This window comes from Peromyscus leucopus, chromosome 1 (genome assembly GCF_004664715.2).
Source record: "Peromyscus leucopus breed LL Stock chromosome 1, UCI_PerLeu_2.1, whole genome shotgun sequence".
Classification (NCBI taxonomy): Eukaryota; Metazoa; Chordata; class Mammalia; order Rodentia; family Cricetidae; genus Peromyscus; species Peromyscus leucopus.
The window spans coordinates 73,754,744-73,777,587 of record NC_051063.1 but is presented as its reverse complement, the minus strand read 5'-3'; the positions used below and the strand labels follow the sequence as shown (position 1 = coordinate 73,777,587).

At 46.5% G+C, this 22,844-nt stretch overlaps 1 protein-coding gene across 3 annotated transcripts in view; it reads left to right on the top strand.

The window, feature by feature from the left end:
* Positions 1–7,217: 7,217 nt before the first annotated feature.
* The window catches only part of Btbd16 (BTB domain containing 16), a 53,437-nt gene continuing 37,810 nt past the window's right edge, over positions 7,218–22,844 (top strand). The window contains exons 1-5 of one of the 3 annotated variants that reach the window (XM_037209894.1): positions 7,218–7,527; positions 10,883–10,941; positions 13,521–13,672; positions 18,912–18,985; positions 20,546–20,689. In XM_037209894.1, coding sequence (XP_037065789.1) covers positions 10,924–10,941; positions 13,521–13,672; positions 18,912–18,985; positions 20,546–20,689 — 388 coding nt within the window. In that variant the 5' untranslated portion in view covers positions 7,218–7,527; positions 10,883–10,923. The remainder of the gene's footprint in view (positions 7,528–10,882; positions 10,942–13,520; positions 13,673–18,911; positions 18,986–20,545; positions 20,690–22,844) is intronic. The other 2 variants (XM_037209890.1, XM_028868323.2) reach the window with 2 other exon arrangements.

Genomic DNA, 22,844 nt, shown 5'->3' with positions numbered 1-22,844 from the left:
GTCTAGGAGGTGGGGCCTTACTGCAGGTCACTGGGAGTGTCCCTTTGAAGGTTACACCTGGTCCCAGGTCCCCACTCACTTTCTTTGTTTCCTGTCTACCATGAGCTTAGGCAGCCTTTGCCGCATGCTTCCCCCACAGTAATGTTCCTTCCTCATCCCAGGCCCAGGAGAACGGAGCTGCACGTGATGGACTGAATCTCTGCACACGTGAGCCAAAATGAGTCCTTTCTCCTTTGCCAGACGTTTTGATCTGACAGCAATGAGAGTTCACCTGAGAATGCCTGTTTTCTAAGAATCTCATTCTGTCTAAGGAACTCTTGCTCACGTTCAGTTTCTTTTCCTTGGAGACTCTGTGCCCATCCACTCACTGGCTCGAGCACTCTCCGTGGAGCTCAGTGAGCTACAATCTGTGGTAAATTATATATCAGTAAATATAGCAATTTGTTTCCTTGGGTGGCCACATAGCATTCCAGAGTACCAGGCAAACGATCATCCTGGGAATGGTGGGCACTTACATTGTGTTCAGTTTTGCTATTGTTCTGAACTACCGCAGAGTCCTTATGTACCTATGAGAACATACTCCTTTAAGCTGAATAATTTTTGGTGATTGTTTTTGAGGCAGAGTCTTACTATGTGTCCCTGGCTGGCCTGGAATTCACTATGTAGACCAAGCTGGCCTCAAACTCACAAATCTGCCCACCTCTGCCTCCTGAGTGATGGGATCCACATCCAGCTCTTAATTATTATTTTTTTTTTGCTTTTATTTTGTATTGCATGATTGTATTGCCTGCATATATGTAAGTGCACCATGTGCATGCCTGGTATCTATGGAAGGCCAGAAGAGGGCATCAGATGCCTTGTAACTAGAGTTACAAATGGTTGTGGTGGTTCACAACCTGTGGGTACTGGAAACCAAACGTTGGTCCTCTGCAATAACAGCAAGTGCTCTTAATTGCTGAGCCAGCTCTCTAGCCCCTAAGCTGAATTCTGCAGAGTGGCTTACCTGGGCTGAAGATGCCACTGTGCTCCAGACCCCAGCTTCTTCAATTGGGTCATGATCTCATATGGTTTGTATAACTGAATGTGGGGAGTGAGAAAAAATTGGCAATAGTAAAAGATTTCTGAATCTGCAATGCTCAAAAAAATTAAAACTCAAATGCATGATAAGTCCAAGGCATTTCTGGCTGTCTTGTTGCATTTTACAACTTCACTGCAGCCTGGGTTCTGAACATACAACATGAGCCGATGGTACCATGCAGGCCGTCACACCACACAATGCCAGCAGCTCTGCCTGAAACACCCTGGCTTCCATCTGAGGCTGCTGTATATGATAAGTGGCAGTGTTTTTACTGCAGATGCAAAGTTTTCTACTCTGATGGTTTCATTATGGAAAACGATGGCTTAAAACGTTTCCTTACCATCACTTCTCAGAATCCACACATCCAATTAGTATTTGGGAGGGTGTGTTATTGGGATGCTTGATTTTAAATGAAAACTGAGTTGTTAATTTAGGCTTCTTGAAATTCCACTAAATAGACTTTGGCATGGGATTAGGACAGAATTTCCAGCAATTTCTTCCATAGCCATTGTACCTTTTGTCATTTTGTACTGTGTATTCATGTGAAGGTTAGCATTGATGATTATAAAATCTAATATTGACCAACTCTGAAAAACACTGGAGATACTCTGTATTCTGCAGTATCAAGTATTCAACTAAGATCTCATTTTTTATGTGAAAATAAATAGGCATACCTTCTCATTGGTGTGCAAATTTGCTTTCATCTTTAATACATGGTAAACTATGTCTACTAAACAATTGTTTCAAAATAGACTTCTTCATGATTTATTACTGGCAAATGTCTGATTTGCATGCCATTTATATGCCCATTTACACAGGGCTGGGTAGTGAGAAGCCCCCGTTCCAGCCAACCACTAGGAACATAGAGCGGGATTGATTGTGGTTGCAGTGAAGCAGGAATTCCACCAGGGGGAGCTGCAAGGCATCTTAGAAGAGATTCTCAGAAGGAAAGGCAGAACTACTATTAAAAGCCAGGACTAACAGATACTTGATCCTTGCCGTGGTTCAAATCAGGTTTAATTTGTCTATGTTAGACATGCTTACAGAGTGGTCTCAGTTCTTCTTGACCCATCACAATTTAGGTGGCCTGTCAAATGCTAATGTCCTGTGACAGTGTTTATGGCCAAGGCCCACTTGTGAGGTCCAGGTCAGCTCTGGGGCTGTCCTGTTGCCTGTCAAGCCAAGAAGCCAGGTTGAGATGTCTTTTTTTTTTTCTTATTCCTATTTTTTTCCCCTCTTTTTTGAGACAGTCTTACATAGCTCAGGTTAGCCTCAAATTCATTATGTAGCCAGTGATGACCTTGAACTTCTGATCTTTCAGCATCTACCTTCCAAAGGCTGGGTTACCTGTGCAACAGTGCCCTGTTCTATGTAGTACTGGAGACTGAACTCAGGACTATGCTTTTTAAAGTTTAGGAAGCTCATTGCTTAGAATCCTTCCTGAGTTGGTACCTGTACTGGATAGTTGCATGTCAACTTGACACAAGCTAGAGTCATCTGTGAGGCAGGAACCTCAATTAAGAAAATGTCTCTATAAGATCTAGCTGCAGGCAAGCCTGTAGGACATTTTCTTAATTAGTGATCGATGGACGAAGACCCAGCCCATTGTGGGTGGTGCCATCCCTGGGCTGGTGGTCCTGGATTGTGGTGGTATTGTGTTCCCCAAAATATTGTGCACCCTAATAAACTTATCTGGGTTCAGAGACAGAACAGTCACAATATTAAACATAGAGGATAGGCAGTGGTAGCACACGCCTTTAATCCTAGCATTCCAGAGGCAGAAATTCATCTCTTCAAGGATACAGCCAAGCATAGTGACTCACGCCTTTAATCCCAGAAAGTGAACCTTTAATCCTAGGGAGTGACGGAAGGAAGAAAGAGAAAGATATATAAGGCATGAAGACCAGAAACTAGAAGCATTTGGATGGTTAAGCATTTGGCTGGTTAAGCTTTCAGGCTTTCGAGCATCAGTCCAGCTGAGATTCATTCTGGATGAGGACTCAGAGGCTTCCAGTCTGAGGAAACGGGACCAGCTGAGGAACTGGTGAGGTGAGGTAGCTGTGGCTTGTTCTGTCTCTCTGATCTTCCAGTATTCACCCCAATACCTGGCCTCAGGTTTGATTTTATTAATAAGAACTTTTAAGATTCATGCAACACTGGGTTCTATAAGAAAGCAGGTTGAGCAAGCCATGAGAAGCAAGCCAGTAATTAGCACTCCTCCAAGGTCTCTGCATCAGCTCCTGCCTCTGGGTTCCTGTCCTGTCCTGTCCTGTCCTGGGTTCCTGTTTTGACTTCCATGAAAGACTATGAGAGAGTAAGGCTTTCCTTTTCAGTTAGCTTTGCTCATAGTGTTTCATCAGAGCGATAGAAACCCTAACTAGGACAGTTCCCACGTATAACTGCTCCCTGGCCTTCAGTGTATATATACACCCTATGGGGCATATGGATGGCTCTGTGCCATTCAGCTGCCTTGGCCTATTTTGCACTTGGTCACCTCTCTTCACTGGTGTTGCTTGCTGGGATAGTGTGCTCTCAGTGAGGGGCTGCAGGAAACAGCTGTGCCTAACTGAGGGACAGAGCAATGTGTTTCCAGTCACCTGCCTTCTCCTTTGAAATGCTGAAGGACCGTGTCAGGACCACACAGAGGTCTGAGACTGAAGTAGACCTCCACAGGGGAAGATGGGGCAAAGATGGCTGTCACCTTCTTCCTTCTCCAGTCCCTACCGGGAACTTATGATCCTCCTGCCTCAGCATGTCTTCATATGTAACAGGCTGTTCCATGAGCCTAGCTATCTGTGCTGTCTGGAGGTATATTGGGCTTCTGTCAGAGTCTTTTCCTCCTTATTTGTTTATGATAGTCTGGCCTCAAACTCCCGTATAATCAAAGATGACCTTGAACTCCTGCCTCTACGTCCCAGTGTTGGGAGTACAGGCCAGCACCCGACATACCTGCTCTAAAAGAATTATTTTTAATTTCTTGTGAGACAATGCATCTATCTTCATGGTCTGGTTGGAGGTTCACTTACTGTTTTGACTAGGCTATGCTTCCCTCTCCACATTTAGTTTTTGGGGTGGGTCATTGCCATCCCCATCAAGTGGATGCCACCAAGTAGAATTTCCTGTAACTGTGTCCACCCGGCTCCTGTAGCCACTCGGGTCCAATTAAACACACAGAGACTTATATTACTTATAAACTGTATGGCTGTGGCAGGCTTCTTGCTATCTGTTCTTCTGTCTTAAATTAACCCATTTCTATTAATCTATAAGTTGCCACGTGGCTCGTGGCTTACCGGTATTTTTGCATCTGCCTCTCATTGTGGCAGCTGGCAGCATCTCTCTGCCTCCGCCTTTTACTTTCCAGAATTCTCCTCTCTCTTTGTCCCGCCTCTACTTCTTGCCTGGCTACTGGCCAATCAGCATTTTATTTATCCATCAATCATAGCAACATATATTCACAGCATACAGGACATCCCACAGCAATTTCCAGGGCAGGGAGCTGGAGCTCTTCCCACTTTTGTGCGTTTGTTTTTGACTTTGGCTTACAGCTCAGCTCCTGAGAGATCCATGGACTCTAGGGGTGAGCTGAAGGCTGTGGTCAACACAGCCAAGGCCAAAGGCTGGGCTCGGGGTGCTGGGGATTGTGTCACGGGACACTTCCCCACTGTGGCCACTAGGAGGTGTTCAGGGATTTTTCTCTTAGCCAGTTGCCCTGCCAGGAGTGGTACTCAGGAGAGGCGGGGATGTCAGGAGGGTTCAGGTTCTTGTATTTCAAATATCTTAATTAAGATCATTTATAAAGCCATTCCGGAGAAAAACGTACATGGGGGAAAGTTTGGGGTAAAGGGGAAGAAGCGATATAAAGAGGGCAGATCTGTCCTGCAGTGCTTTTGCTGAGGGACCGCCTCATACACACACCATTCTATCACAGCGTGGTCTTGGCATTGGGCTAGGAGGGATGCAGCAGACAGACTCAAGATCACAGAGCAGACTGTGTGTACACTGATGGGTGGGTAAGGCTCCAGAAGAGTGTGTGTAGACAGTGTGTGTAGACACTAATGTCCGTCAGAGTGCCTGGTTACACTATTCATCGCTTTCCCCACATCAGGAAATACAATGTCACCATTCTCAATAATACACAGGCATGGGGGGGGGGGGATGTATACACGCATGCACAAATATTGATATAGTATTAATGAAGGTTAATTTTGGCCATGGCATTCAAATTAGTTTTATCTTCAAAATATCTTGGCAGCCAGGCATGGTGGTACAAAGCTGTAATCCATCCCCAAACTTGAGGGGTAAGAGCTGGGGTGTTGATGCAAGACTCAGCCTAGCTGATCAAGGCAGGGGGTATGAGGCTGTCTTGGGCTCTATAGTGAGCTCTTGTCTCGGTGCCTTTCCCTCCAGGTTTTCCTGCCTCTGAATCTGTCTCCTCTGTGTGTTGGATTTATAAAAGAAAAATTATTCTAATAATGCTTTGCTTCCAGAGTGTAGAGAAGGCCCACATCCTAGCCAGGAGCACAGGCTCTCATCTGGCCCCTGTGAGTCCTGTGCATCCACTTGAAACCTGCTCCCACCTAGCTATACTCTAGGAGTATGGGCAGACCCTGAGCTGGGCTCCTAACCCCTGCCTATAAAACAAAGTCAGTGCTCTCAGCCTGTGTTCTCTGTCACCACGTCCTGCCAGTGAGTACCCCTTCCTGACCTCTCCTGGTATGGTGGGATGACAAAAAGCGGCAGAAGGTTTTTGGACTACACCCCAAATCCGTGCTTCTTCTAGTTCTATGCCTCTGAGCACACTGGAGGTGTCTCCGAATTTGCCTGCCTCCTCGACCTCCACCCTTTGGATTCTGCCTACTTTCTCTTTACAGAGTACTTGGTTGTGTGGAGGGCTCTGTGAGCGGCTTTATCCACCCATAAAGCACAAAGCATTGAGCATCAGCTCCTCCCAGGTTGAGTGACAGCCGACAGGGTCAGTTGTGAGCTGCCATGAACCCTCTTTTACTGCACTCCCAGTCTCCCAATCCAAGGAACACTCCAGAAGGAAAAAATACACACCCAGGAGCTGCTCAGGCTACTAAAGATGCCCCCTGACATGCAAATGTGAACACAATTCTAATCATGTACACAGCAGCTAGGTACAAACACCAGGTCCATGACCACACAGACATATATACATACCTGCATGTGCACATACATGAGAAGGCATGGGCTCACATGCAATGCTCATTTGAATGTAAAAGCAGAGTTGTATATTCAATTCACCCATTCTAGGGACTTTGTTTTTTAGCACTTTCTAAAGGCCATGTTTGGTTTCAGGCTCTTGGGATGGATAAAGCCACTCAGAATCCTCCATACAACCAACTGCTCAGCAAAGAGGATGCAGGCAGAATCCAGAGGGTGGGAGCTGAGCAGGCAGGCCAATCCAGAGATGCCGCCAGTGCGCTCTGTGTTGTATATTTTCTAGAACATAATTATAGGTAGAAGATCATGCCTTCTTGCTCTCCTTTATAATTTACCTGGTTCCTCAGGAGAGGCTGCGAATGAAGCTCACGAGAGTCAGTCTTCGGCCTCACACGCTGCCTAACTGACTTCAGTTTCCTGTCCTATGACTAGGGTTCCCTGTGGTTTCTGGAGTGATGGACTAGACCTAGACCAAAGTTCCCAGGGGACATGACCGAGGGGACTTTTACCTTCTACCCTGATACCTATTAAGAAAAGTCTTGGTCTCATCCTTGACTTAAAGGCAATTCTTAGGGAAAGCAGAAGAAAAAAAAAATCACCCCTTAACAAAGTAACTCTTTGGGGGTAGTTTCAATAATGTAAACTGTGATTTTTATTGAAATATTGTTTTGTCAAAACATTGCTGGATCCAGAAAGCTAGAAACTGAGTACCCCAAATTCCAGAACTGGGTAGGACCTCAAGTTTTTCTAGTGGAAGGAATTAAAGATCGGAGGATGGATCCTTCAGGTGGCTCAGGTGCTGTAAGGACACTGATATGTTCCCCGGAACTAGTATAGCACCATTGTCTCCAGAGGGGGGCTGGAGGACGCTCACGGCACCCAGTGGTCTGGGTGAGGAGCTGTCACTCACAGTCTGTTCAATGACAGCCTTGTCTCTCCTCAGCAGACAACCTGAAGCCTCCAGCTGAGCTAGCACCAGAACCCGGAACAGGAAGTCCTTGGAATCTGATTGCTGTTACCATGGTACCCACAACCACCCCCAGGAAACCAAAGGCAGGCTCCCCCAGCAAAGCATCTCGGCCCATAGGAGAAAGGGGTGAGCCCCAGGTGTCATGAGAGCTTTCAAGATTCAGGCTCAGAAAGTGCCCAGCCTCCAACTCTGCCGTAATTCGGAGTCCAGTGCAAGGACCCTTCCTCCACCCCACACGCAACCTCTGTGACCATCCTCCCGCATCACCCCTCGTGGGGAACAGGACTTCAGAACTGTAAGTGAATCTGGTACCTCACACACAGCAGAGCCCGAGGGCTCACCCAGTGATGAGAGCTGCTTGCATGTAGCTCCGCCAGAGCAGGAAGGCACGTCAGGGGTTCCTGGCTGGGAGCTGAAGGAGGGTCACAGACGGATTCCTCACCAGAGGACCGAGGAAGCCACAGTTAAAGCCCACCAAGAGCACAGCTCCCAGTGAACCATCAAAATCACAGTACATTTTAATGCCGTCGGAACGCCCTGGGGCTCAAGGTCAGCTACTAAGACACTTGAGAAAAGGAAGCAGAAGTTGGACAGCAGCCTCTAAGCTGAAAGAGCCTTCTGTAGGGAGGGTCCTGGCAGGAGCAGTTCTTCATGTGCTGACCAGCTCTGCATGAGGTCCACATGAAGCCCCTCCTCTCTCCTTACATGCCTCTGGGCCACACTGATGACTCAGAGCTCTTATCTAGGACAGTGGAAAGTAGGCAAGGGTTTTAGGCTAGGGAGGCAGAAGCCATTCTGACTTCTATGTGAAAAACGGGTCAGAGAAGCAGCTATGTATTTTCCAGGTTATGGGGGCAGAGATGTAGAAACCCAGCCATGAAAAAAAGAAAAACCATGTACGTGTGTGCATGCATGTCTGTGTGTGTGTGTGTGTGTGTGTGTGTGTGTGTGTGTGTGCGCGCGTGCGCGCGCACACACACAAACACATATGTATACACACACACATGTTGCTGAGGATTCAATCTAGGGCAATGCACTTGCAGCTCTACCACTCAGACGCATTCCCATCCGGGGTTGCTTTGATAGACAAGCTTTCAAATGAGAGTCAGTCAAAGAAAGCAGAGACACACATAACATGCTTCCCATACATGATTCCCAGTTCAATAATTTGGAAAATATAAACAAAGCAAAACCAAATGGTATGCTGAGAACGCCACACACCTGTTAAGCACACGGGGCAGACACATAAAGCACAAAGCTTTGTGCTCCCTTCACTGTGCATAGAAAGCACCCGGACAACACTCAGGAACCTCAGCAGCCCGGGAGGAGAGTAAAGTCCAGGAACAAAGAAGTAAACGGTAGAATAATGTGTAAAAGGACACCCATGCTCACTGGTGGCCAGGGAAGTTCAAATGAGAACAGTCCGAAGCCATCTGTCACCAGATTAGCAAAAAATCATACACCGATAAGCCTAGTACTTAAAAACTGGTGCTGGGGTGCCAACTGTGGCAACTTTGGGGAAGGTGAATTGGCATTTCTCTACTATAATTTATAAACAAGTGTAATTCATAATTCCATTATAAGGTCTGGTTTGTAGAAATAAATGCAGCAGCATACAAAGATATATATTTAAATATATGCATGTTTGGGTACCTATGTTGGTAACATACATACATATAGTAATATAAACTACCAACCTGTATGAAGTGTGTGTGGTATGTGTTGCTCTTGCTGTTTCTGGGACTAGAAGACAGGAAGCAGCTGCGATGACTAGGGATAGGGGACGATTTTAATGAAGAGCGAGGCATCCATTGTATGAAATACCATGAAACCCTTGTCAAGTTTTTCTTTCTTTTTTTCAGAATTATTTATTATGTATACAGTGCTCTGCCTGCATGTATGCCTGCAGGCCAGAAGAGGGCACCAGATCTCATTACAGATGGTTGTGAGCCACCATGAGGTTGCTGGGAATTGAACTCAGGACCTCTGGAAATGTAACCCAGTGCTCTTAACCTCCGAGCCATCTCTCCAGCCCCTGTCACCCTTTTCTTTGCCTGCTGTTTTTGTATTGATCCAGCTGTTACCTTTTACAGTGTTTTTGCTTGTTTATTTTTAATATACTTCATCGTAAAGGTAAAGACAATTCTGTCTGCTCACATGGAAGGGGAATCCCATGAGGCAGAGCTCATGCCCATTCTTGCTCTCTGCCATATCTCAGAAACAAGCAACCCTCCCTGGGCTCCCCCACAGAAGGCACCTGTAGAATGAATGCATGACCGAGCCACTCGGCTGCAGTTTGGGTCAATGCTACTCGGAAAGCAGGGGGTAGCTTAGGGTCTTGGTTCACAAGGGCCACAGACTTTAATGTCTTCCCCTGTCCATCACTTCCCCTTCTCCTCAGTTTTGCTCTGGGGAACTGCTGCGCCCCCCATTACATGAAGTCTAGTTGGAAGAATTCCTTGGGTGTTTAAGTTAGGTCAGTGGGACCCACTTGTCAAGAATTGGACCTCGAGGGGCTGGAGAGATGGCTCAGCTGTTGAGGTTGCTTTCTGCTCTTGCGGAAGGCCGGGTTTGATCCCTAACATCCACATGGGGGCTTACAATTGCCTGTAACTCTGGATCCAGGAGATCTGCCGCACATGAAATAACTGTATACATTTAAAAAAATAGAGGGGCCAGATGACTGCTCTGCCAGAGGGCCCAGGTTCAATTCCCAGCACCCATAGGACAGCTCACAGCTGTCTGTAACTCCAGTTCCAGAGGATCCAACAACCCCACATCAATGCACATAAAATAAAATAAAAAAGTTAAAATGTATTTTAAAAAAAGAATTTGTTCAGAACCTCGTAGAGACAGGGTGTGGGGAACTGATTCATCCCCGTGGGAACCTCTGACAAAAACAGGCTTGGTGCTTGTACCTCAGTCCCTGTAGAAGTTCCCGGTCCTTCTGGGAGTCTGTGAGTGTCCTCCTCCCATGAGCATCTTTCAGGCAATCCTACCCTCCTGTTCCTACAATTATTATTATTATTTTTGGCATCCCATTAATCAGATAGGTTTCTGTTGCTTGTAACCAAATTGCCCTAATTGCATTCAGAACCACAGAAGAATGGATGTTCCACCAGTCCTCTTTCATGGCCTGTAAGCCAAGGTAATCATAAATCCACTGGGCTCTAGCACAGACCAGGTTCTACCTGTTGTTGAGGACTAATTGGTAAAGTTCCCCCTTTGTCTCCTGATCCAAATAAAGAATTCCATGCTCACCCTGCCTGCAGCCGTCCATCCGTTGATCTTCATCCTCTTGACAACGTGAGACGTCATCATCTGTGCCGTTCCATCTGAGCGGCTTTTCCAACATGACGGCATAGATCTATCCACAGATGTGCCTTTAGAACCCAGGCATGGGGGTGGAGCTCCAGGCTGGAGCTCTTGGGTAGTATGAGGCCCCACGTCCAACACAGAGCGAGCTAACAACAGAAAGCCTAGATGCCGTCTTGCTTTGATACATGACCCACCCTTGAGGCTTTGTCGTTATTTGTGTGTGTGTGTGTGTGGTAAATAGAGATTCTTTAGCTCAGTCTCCGCTACAATATTCTGATGAGCTGCTTCAGGAGCGTGTTGAAATGTTCAGCTCTAGCTCTTTCATCTTCCAGGTGCTCATCTCTTTCCTTCCGTGTCATCTCCACTATCATTCATGAAAATGTTGAATCCGGTAAGTGGATCCTTTCACCAGAAGGCAGGTAATGGTAGGGCTGGGGAGATGGCTGTTGATGCAAAAACCGCAATCCTCCCCTCAACGGGGATAAGGGATAGTTTATTCTGGAGCCAAATGGAGATGATCTTGGCTCAGGAAACAGATTTAGGTTACTCTGAAGTCCGTTTTCTGACATGGTAACAGCTTCACGACATTTGATATTAACAGAACACAGAAAATTATAAATCAATACATTGTCAAGTACGCTGCCACCAGGTAGGTAGGGTCACAGCAACCTGGGGAAATCTGCTACTGGTGTGTGTGTGTGTTAACTGATGACATTTTGAGATTTTAGGCTGTTAATACATTGCAAAATGTGTCACCCGATAGTCACAGGGGTGTGTCATACACAGAAGCAGGCAAGGAATGGCTAGTAAGGGCACTGAAGCTAGCCCAAGTTCCATTGTAATTAGGCTCTGGACCTGCATCATTCCAACCTCTCCATAGTTATTGAGGTCGTCATCAATGAATCAACCTCATAGAAATTTCAACATCAGGCATAGTTTCTTTCTAGGGAAACTTTCATTCACATTGCTCAGTCGATAAAGAGCTTGCCGTGTGAGACTGATGACTTGAGTTTGATCCCCCAGAACCCTTAGAAAACCTGAGTATGAGTTGAGCACCCCCAGTGCTGGGGATGGGAAAAGACGGGAGAATCCTGGGACTTGCTAGAAAGTTGTTCTCACTGAAATGATGAGCTCTGGATTCAGTCAGAGACTCTTCATTCAGAAACTAAAGCAAAGGGTGATGAAGAAAATATCCACTGTCAGCCTCTGACTATGCACACATGCTCATGCTCACAGGCACCACACATGTGCACTGATGCTCACACGCTCACACACAGCATGGGAAGACAAGCAGCACAGGGTTACAGTGAGATTCCTATGTTCCCATAAGGGCCAGGGCCTGCACCACTGAAGGCCTCAAGCTTGACCGGCTGACTCCAGGGAAGGGCGAGTCCAGGGAGCACTGTCCAGCAATTCGAGAGCAGCCCCACGGCTGAGCCCATCCATGCTAGTGCCTCACTGCATCAGGACCACAGCTAAACTCAGTCCACAGCGTACAGTCACCTCGCTGGGCATTGTGCTAAGAAGACACATTTCCCAATAGGTTTCATTTTATCCTCTCAGTAACTCCCAAACTAAGGTGGTATCATCATGATCGCCATCTTTGTCACCGTTATTGTCACTGCCACCACCACCATTACGAATATCATACCAACATCACCAGCACCAACACCTCACCACCAGCATTACTGCAATCAATATCACCATGACTACCCAAATCACTACCATCCCTGACATTGCCATCAGTACCATAACTATTAACATACCACTTCAGTCATCATCACCATCATCTCTTTCACCGCCATAACTGCCATCAGTACCGTCACCATCATCACCATAATGACATCACCATCACCATCACCACACATACTGCCACTACTATTGCCATCATTATCATAATTATCACCACTATCATCACCTTTGTCCCCATTCCCATTTAAGCTAATCCCCAATTTAAACGATGTCTGAGGGGCTCAAAAGGTAAGGTGACTTGCCCGAAGCTGTCCATCACTAAGTGGCAATAGCCGGAATTAGACTCAGATCCCACATCCCACAGTTTCACTATTCCCTTGGTGCCTGGGTGGCTTAAGATTGACAGCTTCCATTCCCATGGATTCCTCATGGTGAGAATTTCTTGCTAAGTGTCTCTGGGTCATGAGTCTGAGAGTTGGAAACTGCATGAACGTTCTTAGCTGCACGATTCCTAACGCTAGAGTCAGGGACAACTCAAAGGTCATCAGCTGATGGACCGATGCACAGATTGTGGTAGAGTCACACAATGCAATGCCATGGAGCCTCGAAAAGGAAGGAAGTGCTGATAATGTGGATGAACCTTGGAAACCTGGCCACTGAAAGGAGGCAGACACTGTGAGATTCTACACTTGCACTATCCAGAGTGAGCAAAACCATGGTCAGAAAAGAGCTTAGTGGTCACCTGTCGTGGGGAGACGGTGATGGATGGGGAGCCTGATGGATACAGGGTCCTTTGGTGAGTGATGAAGATGTTCTGGAGCTAGATAGGGGTGATGGTTGCACAAGATTATAAACGTACTAAATGCCACTGAACTGTACACTATAAATAAATAAAATGGTGAATTTTGTGTTGTGTATTTTAACAAAAAGAAAACTCTCTGTCCATACTATCTCTCTGATTGATGTTAGGCTAAGTACTCAAAGAACAGTACTTGAAGCATAGTAATATACTTACTTGTGAATTCTTTGCTACCTATAAAAAACAATTGGCCTTTTTGTCCTGGGAAGCTCTTGTTCCAGACCCCAAATTCCAAAGTACTTCATAGTTTGAAACACAGAACACGGCACCCTGATCTTGACTAGGTGCCCCGTGACGGATGCTAGCCAGGTCCGAGAGTTCAGCAGCAGTTTAAAGTTTGCGTTGATTTTCTTTGTGCTACACAGTCTGGGGAAGCTGGCATTTGTGTAAAGTTAAAGGCCCTTCTCTCTTTGATCAAGCAGCGCAGGATTCGGCTGGAGCGCCGGATCGTTGGTGGAACCAACCGGTGGCGTTTTCCCCAGGAGCACTTCTGTGGAGACCTGCTGGCACTCTCCCAGATGTGCAATGTTTTGAACATAGACCTTGACGACGCTCTGAAGAACCCAGACAGGTAGGGAGGACCGAAGGCCCACGGCAGGGAACGGCAGCCCAGAAAGGGAGGGGAGGTACTGGATGACTAGACCACGCTGGCTGGCTGGCTCAGGTTTGTCTATAAGGAAGCTTCACTAGAGGATCTTACATAGGCATGGACAGGGTCTGAAGTGACTTCTTGCTCTGACAAGGTCTGTTGATGGGGATAAAAGAGCAGCTTTCCCTTTATATATGAGCTTTGGACCCTCAGCAGATTCTAAGTTCATCATCCAGGGGCAAAAGATCTCTTGAAAAAGCACCATGGCTAACTGTTTTGACGTGAATTCTCATGAATTCCCATTTCTACCCAGGCCACCCTTCCCCTTCCCTCTCTTAGTAAGTAGTGTTAGCATCAGGCTAGACCATCACCTCTCCAAATTGTGAGTTCTGCCTGTCCTGAGGACACAGCAAAGGAACTTATTGCAGAAGGACCCTTCACTTCTGGGTGCTTTTGCCCTGGCTTGATGCCACTAATCTCTGAACCAGAAGTCCTGTCTCGTGCTCATGGTTAAGACTGTCTAAGCAAAGGCTGCCCCAGCACAGTACCTGGCATGGAAGATCTGCTGGTTCCATGTTTGCTGAGTGACTGGTTAAATATGACCTTTAGGTTATGGCCAAACCTCACTGAGCCTCACTTTCCTCATCTGTGAAATGGTCCTGATGGAAACTCCTTTGAAAACTGGAATGGATGGTTAAATCTGGTGCACTACAACAGGCTATGTATTAGAAATATTATTATTATTATTATTATTATTATTATTATTATTATTATTATGGTTTTTTGAGACAGGGTTTCTCTGTGTGGCTATGGAGCCTTTCCTAGAACTCACTCTGTAGCCCAGGCTAGCCTTGAACTCACAGAGATCCACCTGCCTCTGCCTCCCGAGTGCTGGGATTAAAGGTGTGTGCCACCACTGCCCAGTGGAGTATTATTCTTACAAATAGTAGACTCTGAATAAATTGTACGATTTTCTTGGTGGAGTCTGCCATGATGGGGTGGGGGGATGGGATAGATTTTCTTTCACAAACATGGGGATTGCAATTTTGTCTTTGTAGTGGGAATCTGTAGTGAAAAACTCTTGGAAAGTGCCTTAAAGGTTCTATTTGTTTTTCTGTTTACTTATTTTTCATGTTGATAGACAACATTTAATTTAGGTAATAAAGGAAGTATTCCTAATAATGTGCACCTTTAGATACCAGGAGACTTTCTGCTGTCACATTCCAAGGCCACTGTGCGTGTGAGTGTCTGGAATTGTATTGTGTAGCACCCATGTGTCTCCCAAAGCACACACAGCTCCTACCTCATCAGTCAAGTCCTGGCTCTGCCTCTTGTGTTGTAATTGTGGCTTCTCCCACTTGGGGTCACTGTCAACTTTGACAGGAGCCAGATCCAACCGTAGTAAACATATTGCATCAAGGGCCACTCGGCTCCCAGCCCCCGTTTATTTTGGATCTGTAGCTGTGCCTAGGACTGGTCAGTGCCCTGGGTGCCATCCAGCTGGCCACCTCTGCTTGTTGTGTCTGTGGGTTCCCAGGGTGTGGGGGACTCGGAGGCTGCTCACTTCGAGATGCTGTGCAGAGCTCTGTGGATGGCTTTGCCTAGAGTACAGAATGGGGCCAGGGCTGAGAGACACGGGAGTATTGATTACTTTTGTACAGCTCTAAATTCTTTTTTTGTTTGTTTGTTTGTTTTTTTGAAACAGGGTTTCTCTGTGTAGCTTTGCACCTTTCCTGGGACTCACTCTGTAGCCCAGGCTGGCCTCGAACTCACAGAGATCCACCTGGCTCTGCCTCCCGAGTGTTGGGATTAAAGGCATGTGCCACCACTGCCCGGCAAGCCCTAAATTCTTATATACAAATTGAATCTGTTCTCTTATATGACATTATTCATGGAAAACTTTGAACAGACACACTCAAAAACAATTCAAGCTGTCTGGGGGGTTCTGGCATATGTGCATGCACACTGTCACTTACCAAAGAGGCAGCATACGGGAGGTTCTGCCCCCCCAAGACTTAAAGGAAAGGCCCACCCACTACAGATCCAGACATGCTGGGCAATGAGCCTAGAGCCCTTCCTGATCCCTGGCTGGCAACTCTGGTTGGTGTTGCCCTTTCATCCTGTCTACAGCGCCAAGTCCGTATCAAGGACGGGAAGGTCATGCAAAGAGGTGAGGATGTCAACAGGAGACCCCTGGCTATTTTATCAGAGTACAGTTCAGGGAGAGAGAGATTAGGGACATAGGACGTGAGTTATAGAGGAAACAAAAGAACAAACATCAGCCAAGTGTAGACTTAGTGGCAGACCCCTCAGACATCCAGCCTTCTACCCTGCCCAGCCATCTTCGTTTTATAGAGGAAAGCTCTGAGACCAAGAGGCAGGTCCCAAGGTCATGTGGAAGAAAATGGAGGGACTGGGACCCAGGTCTGTGTAATTCTTCCCAGTTAGTCAGATTGGAGTCCCCGACACCTAAGTATCAAGCCAGCATTCCATGTGTGGCTTGTTGCAGGAGGCCTATACTTCTCTGAGAAACTTCTCGAATTCCCTTTTCTCTTTCCTCATCATGGGCCACAACTTAAGGGAACAAGGGCCAGCCTATGAACACATTACCACTGCCCCCTGGCACATCTTCACAGGGCATTTTTCCTCCTGGTGAGTAAAGAGATGTTTATACCATAGATTCTACAAGTGATCCTCAAATGAGCCTGCTCTTGAGGTCTCCAAAGCCTGTATAGTAAACAGTGGTCACACCCAAGGAGAGGCAGTGTGGCCATTTTGTCATCTGGCATCTCCTGGCTCAGCTGGCAATGGGGATGTTTGTGAGGCAGGTTGAGCTCATGGACAGTGCTCTGGAGTTTCCAAAACCCACCAGTCCCATTTAAAGTAATGGTCTGAACTCTTAACCCTGCCCGGCTCTTCTCAGACATGTCACTTAAGTGACTGAGGGAGGATATGAGGGTCCAGTCCATCACTCACGCTGAGTAAACAGCTCAGGCTCCCATGCCTTCCTGGGCTTGAGTCACTTGCAGTCATCTCTGTCCTGAAAGGGTGGCATGCTGTCACTATTATTCTGGAAACAGGCTCCTGCCCAAACCGCCTCCATGCACCTGGCTCATGACGGCTTCTGAATCACTGGAAAACAGCATTCCCAAGTGGACTCTGGGATACACAGACCAGATGTGGTCTACAAGTGTCCCTTGGATGATTGACTTTCTTGGGACAATCATCTTTTAACTGAATATGTGACTCGTTTTAGTTTATTTCTACACTCTGCATGTAGAGTACACAGCATCTGTGAAAAGCATTATCACCGTGGCTATTTACACTCATAGACTGAGCGGACATTGACCCAACACTGGTACGGACACTTGCACCAGGGCCTCAGCAGTAAACAGACACCCTGTGGTTGTGTAAAAGACTCAGGAGTAGACAGGCAACCAGAAGACATTGCAGAAGTTTTAGTGGGGCAGTCTTGAGGATCTATGGGGCTGGAGGTGCTGGCCCAGAGAAAGCAACAATGAAGATTTTCCTAGAGAATTAGTAAGAGCCCCTGGAGAGAAGCCAGAAAGCCCACAGCACAGGAAGGGGGCCTGTGAGTGTGTGGGGGCTGCATTCAGGAAGCCAGAAAAGGCTGCGACCAGAGCGGGAGGCACAAGGTTATAGTGAGGCAGTAGCTTGTAGCTTTGCCAGTAGTCTGTGGGGACACAAGGGTGGATCCCAAACAGGAGAGACAAGACCAGTTCTGTACGTTGTGTGGGGTGAGATAAGAAAGGATTCGGGCTGGAGAGGTGGCTCAGAGGTTAAGAACACTGCTTGCTCTTCCAAAGGTACTGAGTTCAATTCCCAGCAACCACATGGTGGCTCACAACCATCTGTAGTGAGATCTGGTGCCCTCTTCTGGCCTGCAGAGATACATGCAGACAGAACACTGTATACATAAAAAATAAATAAATCTTTAAAAAAAAAGAAAGAAAGAAAGAAAGAAAGAAAGAAAGAAAGAAAGAAAGAAAGAAAGAAAGAAAGAAAGAAGAAAGAAAGGATTCGATAGAGGCTGGGACACTGGCAATGACTGGGCAGACGAGAAGCAGCCTGGACAACGGTTGAGCGATGAAGGCAAGGGCACGTGAACAGGCAGAAGAGAGCATTCCATCACATGGAGACAGATACGGTGACCATGCCCAGTTGGCTGGCTTGGGTACCTGGGGGTCCATGTCCTGAGACAGGAACCAGGGTAGAGGAACAGGGTAGGGTTTGGGGTAGACTGTAATATTAATTTTCAGCTGTCCTGAGATTGGCAGTTAATGTCCTAGAAAAGAATACTCAGCCCGGCAGTGGTGGCGCACGCCTTTAATCCCAGCACTCGGGAGGCAGAGCCAGGTGGATCTCTGAGTTCGACGCCAGCCTGGGCTACAGAGTGAGTTCCAGGAAAGGTGTAAAGCTACACAGAGAAACTCTGTCTTGAAAAACCAAAAAAAAAAGAAAGAAAGAAAGAAGAAAAAAGAAAAGAAAAGAAAACTCTACTGTATGCCATTTTAGAGTTTAAAGTTCTAGAGACTTTCCAAAGGAAGTCATTCCACAGGCAGGGTAGTCTTGAATATCTTCTTGGTAGGTCATGCTCACTAGCAGGAACAGGGATCAGTATTTGGGATCAATCATGTCAAGAGTTGAGAAAACTCTCACAAAGAGGAGATGTGATCAGGTGCTGATTTAGGGATAGATTCTGTAAAGATAGATGATGTAGGGATACAGGGATGATGTATGTTGTAGGGATGGATGCTGTAAGGATAGATAATGTAGGGATACTGGAATGATGTATGTTGTAAGGGTAGATGGCTGCTATGGAGATGGACGATATAAGGACTGATGTTTTAGTAAAGTATACAGTAGGATGGGTTGTGGCCCAGTTTCTGAACCTTGCCATGAAACACTATCATAAAGTTGAATAGCAATAATCATATCAAGAAGAAGAGACGGGAAACCCAGGTCACACAGCCAAGGTAATGGCAAAGCCAAAAGTAGCTAGATGGAGCTACATGGCCCTTTGGGTCCTATCTGGTCAGACATTTAAGGTTTGGGAATGTTGCCCTTCTTTCTCCAACTCTTGGCTCTTATGAGTTAAGACATACAGAGGCTGTCTCCCACACCTCTCATAAGTGTTATAGTTAGCAAAAATTTGATTTATTATTAACCTCTGGATCTTCTGTTTGTGTTTTCTCTCAAGATTACTCATTTCAAAATTCCAAAAGCTTCTCTCTGAGACTATCGCAAACAGTGGCACCGAAAGCGGGGAAGCAGGTGAGTGGTCACCAGTGGATTCAACCAGAACTATGCTGACTTCATGGCCCTACTATGGTCCCTGTGGAACAGAACCAGCACGAACCACACTTCTCATGCACCACAGAGTCTAACAGGAAACAGGTACCTGTAAACACTCTTCCATTGTGAGGAGTGGATCCATGCTCCTCATGCATGTATACACGTGACACAATAAAGACAAACACGCTGATAACAGTAAGTAGCCTTTAGAAGAGTCTACACATAGCATTCAGGAATAGGCAGCGGGATTTTTGCCCCTTTGGGATTTAAAGAGTCATGATTGACACCCAGCTTGACACTTGTTCCAAAGGACTTTTCTGTGATAGGAGCATAAATCAGGATAGGAAAAAGGTCCATTGATCCAGGTAAGGAAAGTAGAAAGATAACTGTAGTGGGTTTTTTTTTTTCTGTCTTTTGTTATGCTGGAGACTGAACCTAGGCCCTCATCTGTGCCAGGCAGGCACTCTATCACTTAGCCGCACCCCTACTCCAAAGCCAGCCTCTTGAAGGAGCTGTTTGGGGTTAAACTTCACAGAACAGTTGCCTGAGGTCAGAGGCAGCTTCTTTTCCAAGGGAAAGCTAATAATTCCTTCTCATCCTCCAACTCTAATGGATCTAGAGAAGCAGTCTGAGACCTTTCAGGTGAGGAGAGAGAACACCAGGATAGATTAGTAATATCTGCTGTGTAGTGGCCATCTTAGAAGTTGAGATTGATAACCAGAGAAGGAGTATGCTGGATCTATAATTCTGTTCCTTCCTATAATCAACCTACATATATGGGACTTTTTTCCCCCTAACCCAGCATAACCAAACTACCTGAGGTCATCCAAGATTTGAGACATAAACTCAGCTTCTGAACTCCAACATGAAACAATATCTTAAGTTGGTGAATGACAATATCAAGAAGGAGAGACAGGTGCCCAAGTCACACAGTCAAAATAATGGCAAAGCCAAGAAACAGCAAGTGGCCTTCTAGGTCATGTCTGGTTTAGAACAATGGTCCCTTTCACCAGCCTCTCCCCCAGCTCTGCACTAACAGTAAGAGTTAAGTCACCTTATGCTTCACCCACCCCCATCATGCCTCACCTGGCATCATTCACCTGCCCTCTGATTAAGGTCTCTTCTAAGTCATCTATGAGAGACACAGGTCGGACAGCCCCACATAAAGCATTCCATGGTTTGGAAAAGGCTTTCTTTACAGTGCCATTTTACTTCAATATGAAGCCCCCTAAGAGAGTCCACTCAAGAGGGTCCCTAAAGGTCCTTCTGAGCTGTTTTCAAGCCCCTGAGTTAGAGAGCAGCTTACATGCCTTGGAAATCGACAACTTCGTCAGCAACCCTCAGAGCACGGATTGCCATAACATTGTTACTGGGTCCCTCTCAAAGCCAGCAAGCGCTTGGCCCCACACTACCCAAAGGCCTGGGAAGCCACTTGTCTGTGCTATCTACTGAGTAACTGTGGCCATTGGGAGGAGCCTATTATTTATCTTCAGGTAGCAGTGTTCCCAAGTGTGACTCAGCATCACTTTCTCTCCTCAGACGTGATTCTAGAATGCCTCGGCTTCAAGTGGGAACTCCATCACCCTCAGATTTTTCAGTCTGAGACCTTGGCCAAGCTTTATTTGACAGCCCTGATGCAGAACATAAAAAACCCCTCAAGGGAGCTGAACAGGATTCTGAAAGGTAATCTCCCAGGGGACCTGGGACTGGAGCTGCAGGTACCCTCAGGATTGGAAGAACATGGTCATTGATTGGCATATGGTCATCTTCATTAGTGATAAATCATGCTCTACAATGTGTGCTCACCATGAGTTGAACCTGCTTCCTCGGTCGTGAAGTGGGACGGTAGTTTTCGTTGCACGACTTTGGAGCCTAGAGCAGGTAATGGGTGTGGGGTTCTAGAACAATACCTGGCATATAGCAAGTGCTCAGTACATCCCCATTATTGCCTTTGTAACAAACGAGTCTTACCCAGCCACTGAAGACACAGAGCCTACCTACTATTTAGAGTAGACAAGATGAGTTATGTTGAATCTCATGAAGAACTTTCTGGAAGGAAAGCATAGTTCCGAAATCTGACTTGTTTGCCCTGTTCATGCTGGTTAGAGGTTAAGATGTGTGTTTTTCCTTCTGTTCTCTTCCCCGCTGTTCTATTTTTCTTTTCTTTTTCTCAACTTATCTCCTTCCAAAAAGAATTTAGCTCACTTCTTTTATTCTCTCCTCTTTGCACCCTAACCACCTTGGCCCTCCTCTTTCCTAGTCCACATGTCTTCAGCAGTTACAAGACCATTTTCTTTGGGCAACAGCCTGAGTATACTCAAAATTGACTCATAAGCAGGTGAAATGGAAAATTCATGGTCTCCAAAGCTAGCCAGCTGCTGGTCAAAGTGAGATTGTATTTTCAGGTCGTGGAATCCATGCTTTGCTGTTCTACAGCCAGCCAGGCAGTCAGAGTCCCCAGTCAGGACCCCTCCCTGAGCCTGGAGTGCACTCTCCTACCTGCTAGCATCCACCTGGCCTAACAGCATCTGAACTGGCCTGGAGTCAGATAGGTGAGCCACTTGTGACTCCCCACAGGAGCAAGGAGACCTGAGCCCCTTCCTGTGATGTCTTTTCTGTTCCTAAGCATTTGCCTCATGTCCTCTAGAACAGGGCTATACTCCTCCATCTTCCCAGAGCTCAGGTTAGACCACCTACTGAGTCATCAATGGAGGCTCTGATGACTTAGAGAGGGAGTACACTGGAGAGGAAGAGAGCCAGTGGTGGAAAGGGAGGCAGTGCTCATGGTATCTTTCATGGGTCCAGAAGAGTGTCCCTAAAGACTAGGTCCTGCCCCTCTAACCCAAGATCCCTGCTGGTGACAAAGTCTAGCTGCAGATACCAGAAAAGGTATAGCAATGAGAACTCCATGTCCACGACTGTCACTGCTCTCCTCATAACCACACACACTGACAAGTGCCAGGGCATGCATTCCCAGGGTGCCTCATGCAACCATCACCACCTTCTCTGTGCCTTTAGAAGTAAACAGAGCCTCCAGCCCAAGGCTGCACACTGATCTCACAATCATTGCTTGGGTCTCCCTGGGAACGTCTGTGCGCTGTCCTGGAGTTGGCATGGATGAGGCTTCTGGAAAAGTGCTGAAGAGCTGTATGTTCCTGAGGCTTCCCATGGCTGCTCGTCCTTTTTCTACCTAACATTGATGGGCAGCTGAACTAGGAGCTAGTGTTTATTGTCTAGGATGATATCCAAAGGAGACGACCTCTTTTACTAAGCACACTCCGACTGCCTTGATTTCCACAGACCTCAGGAGCATGGTTAGCTTCCTATCTGTCTGGGTATTGGTGACCTAACCTGGAGGGAAGGTTGGGCCTGTGTGTCTGTCTCTTTCTCTGTCCTAGCTCATATTATCTTTTCCTTCAAAAATATAGGCTGTTCTGCTTTACCAGGCATTGTGCTAGGCATCTAGGGGGATATTAAAACACCTCAAAAAATGATAAAATATGGTAAGCAGCATGATCCATTATAATACTAGCCACTCCTCCTGTGTGTATACTGTGTGCAAGGCATTTGTGTGTAGTGTCTTTCGCTTTCTGCAATGGGGTGAGTAACTGGCAAGAACATGCATTCAGGAAACCATGCAATCAGGCCAAGAGCAAAGTGATCCAGAGCTTGGTAAAACCTGGCACTTAGTGGGTACAGAGGAAGGCAAGCATGGCATTTAGTGGGTACTTCATAAATATCTGCTGAATGTTAAGTCTGAATACAGATAAATGTCAGAGGGTTGTAAGGGGATGCTGAGGAAAAGGAACTTTTGTTGGCTCATTTTTCCACAGCATGA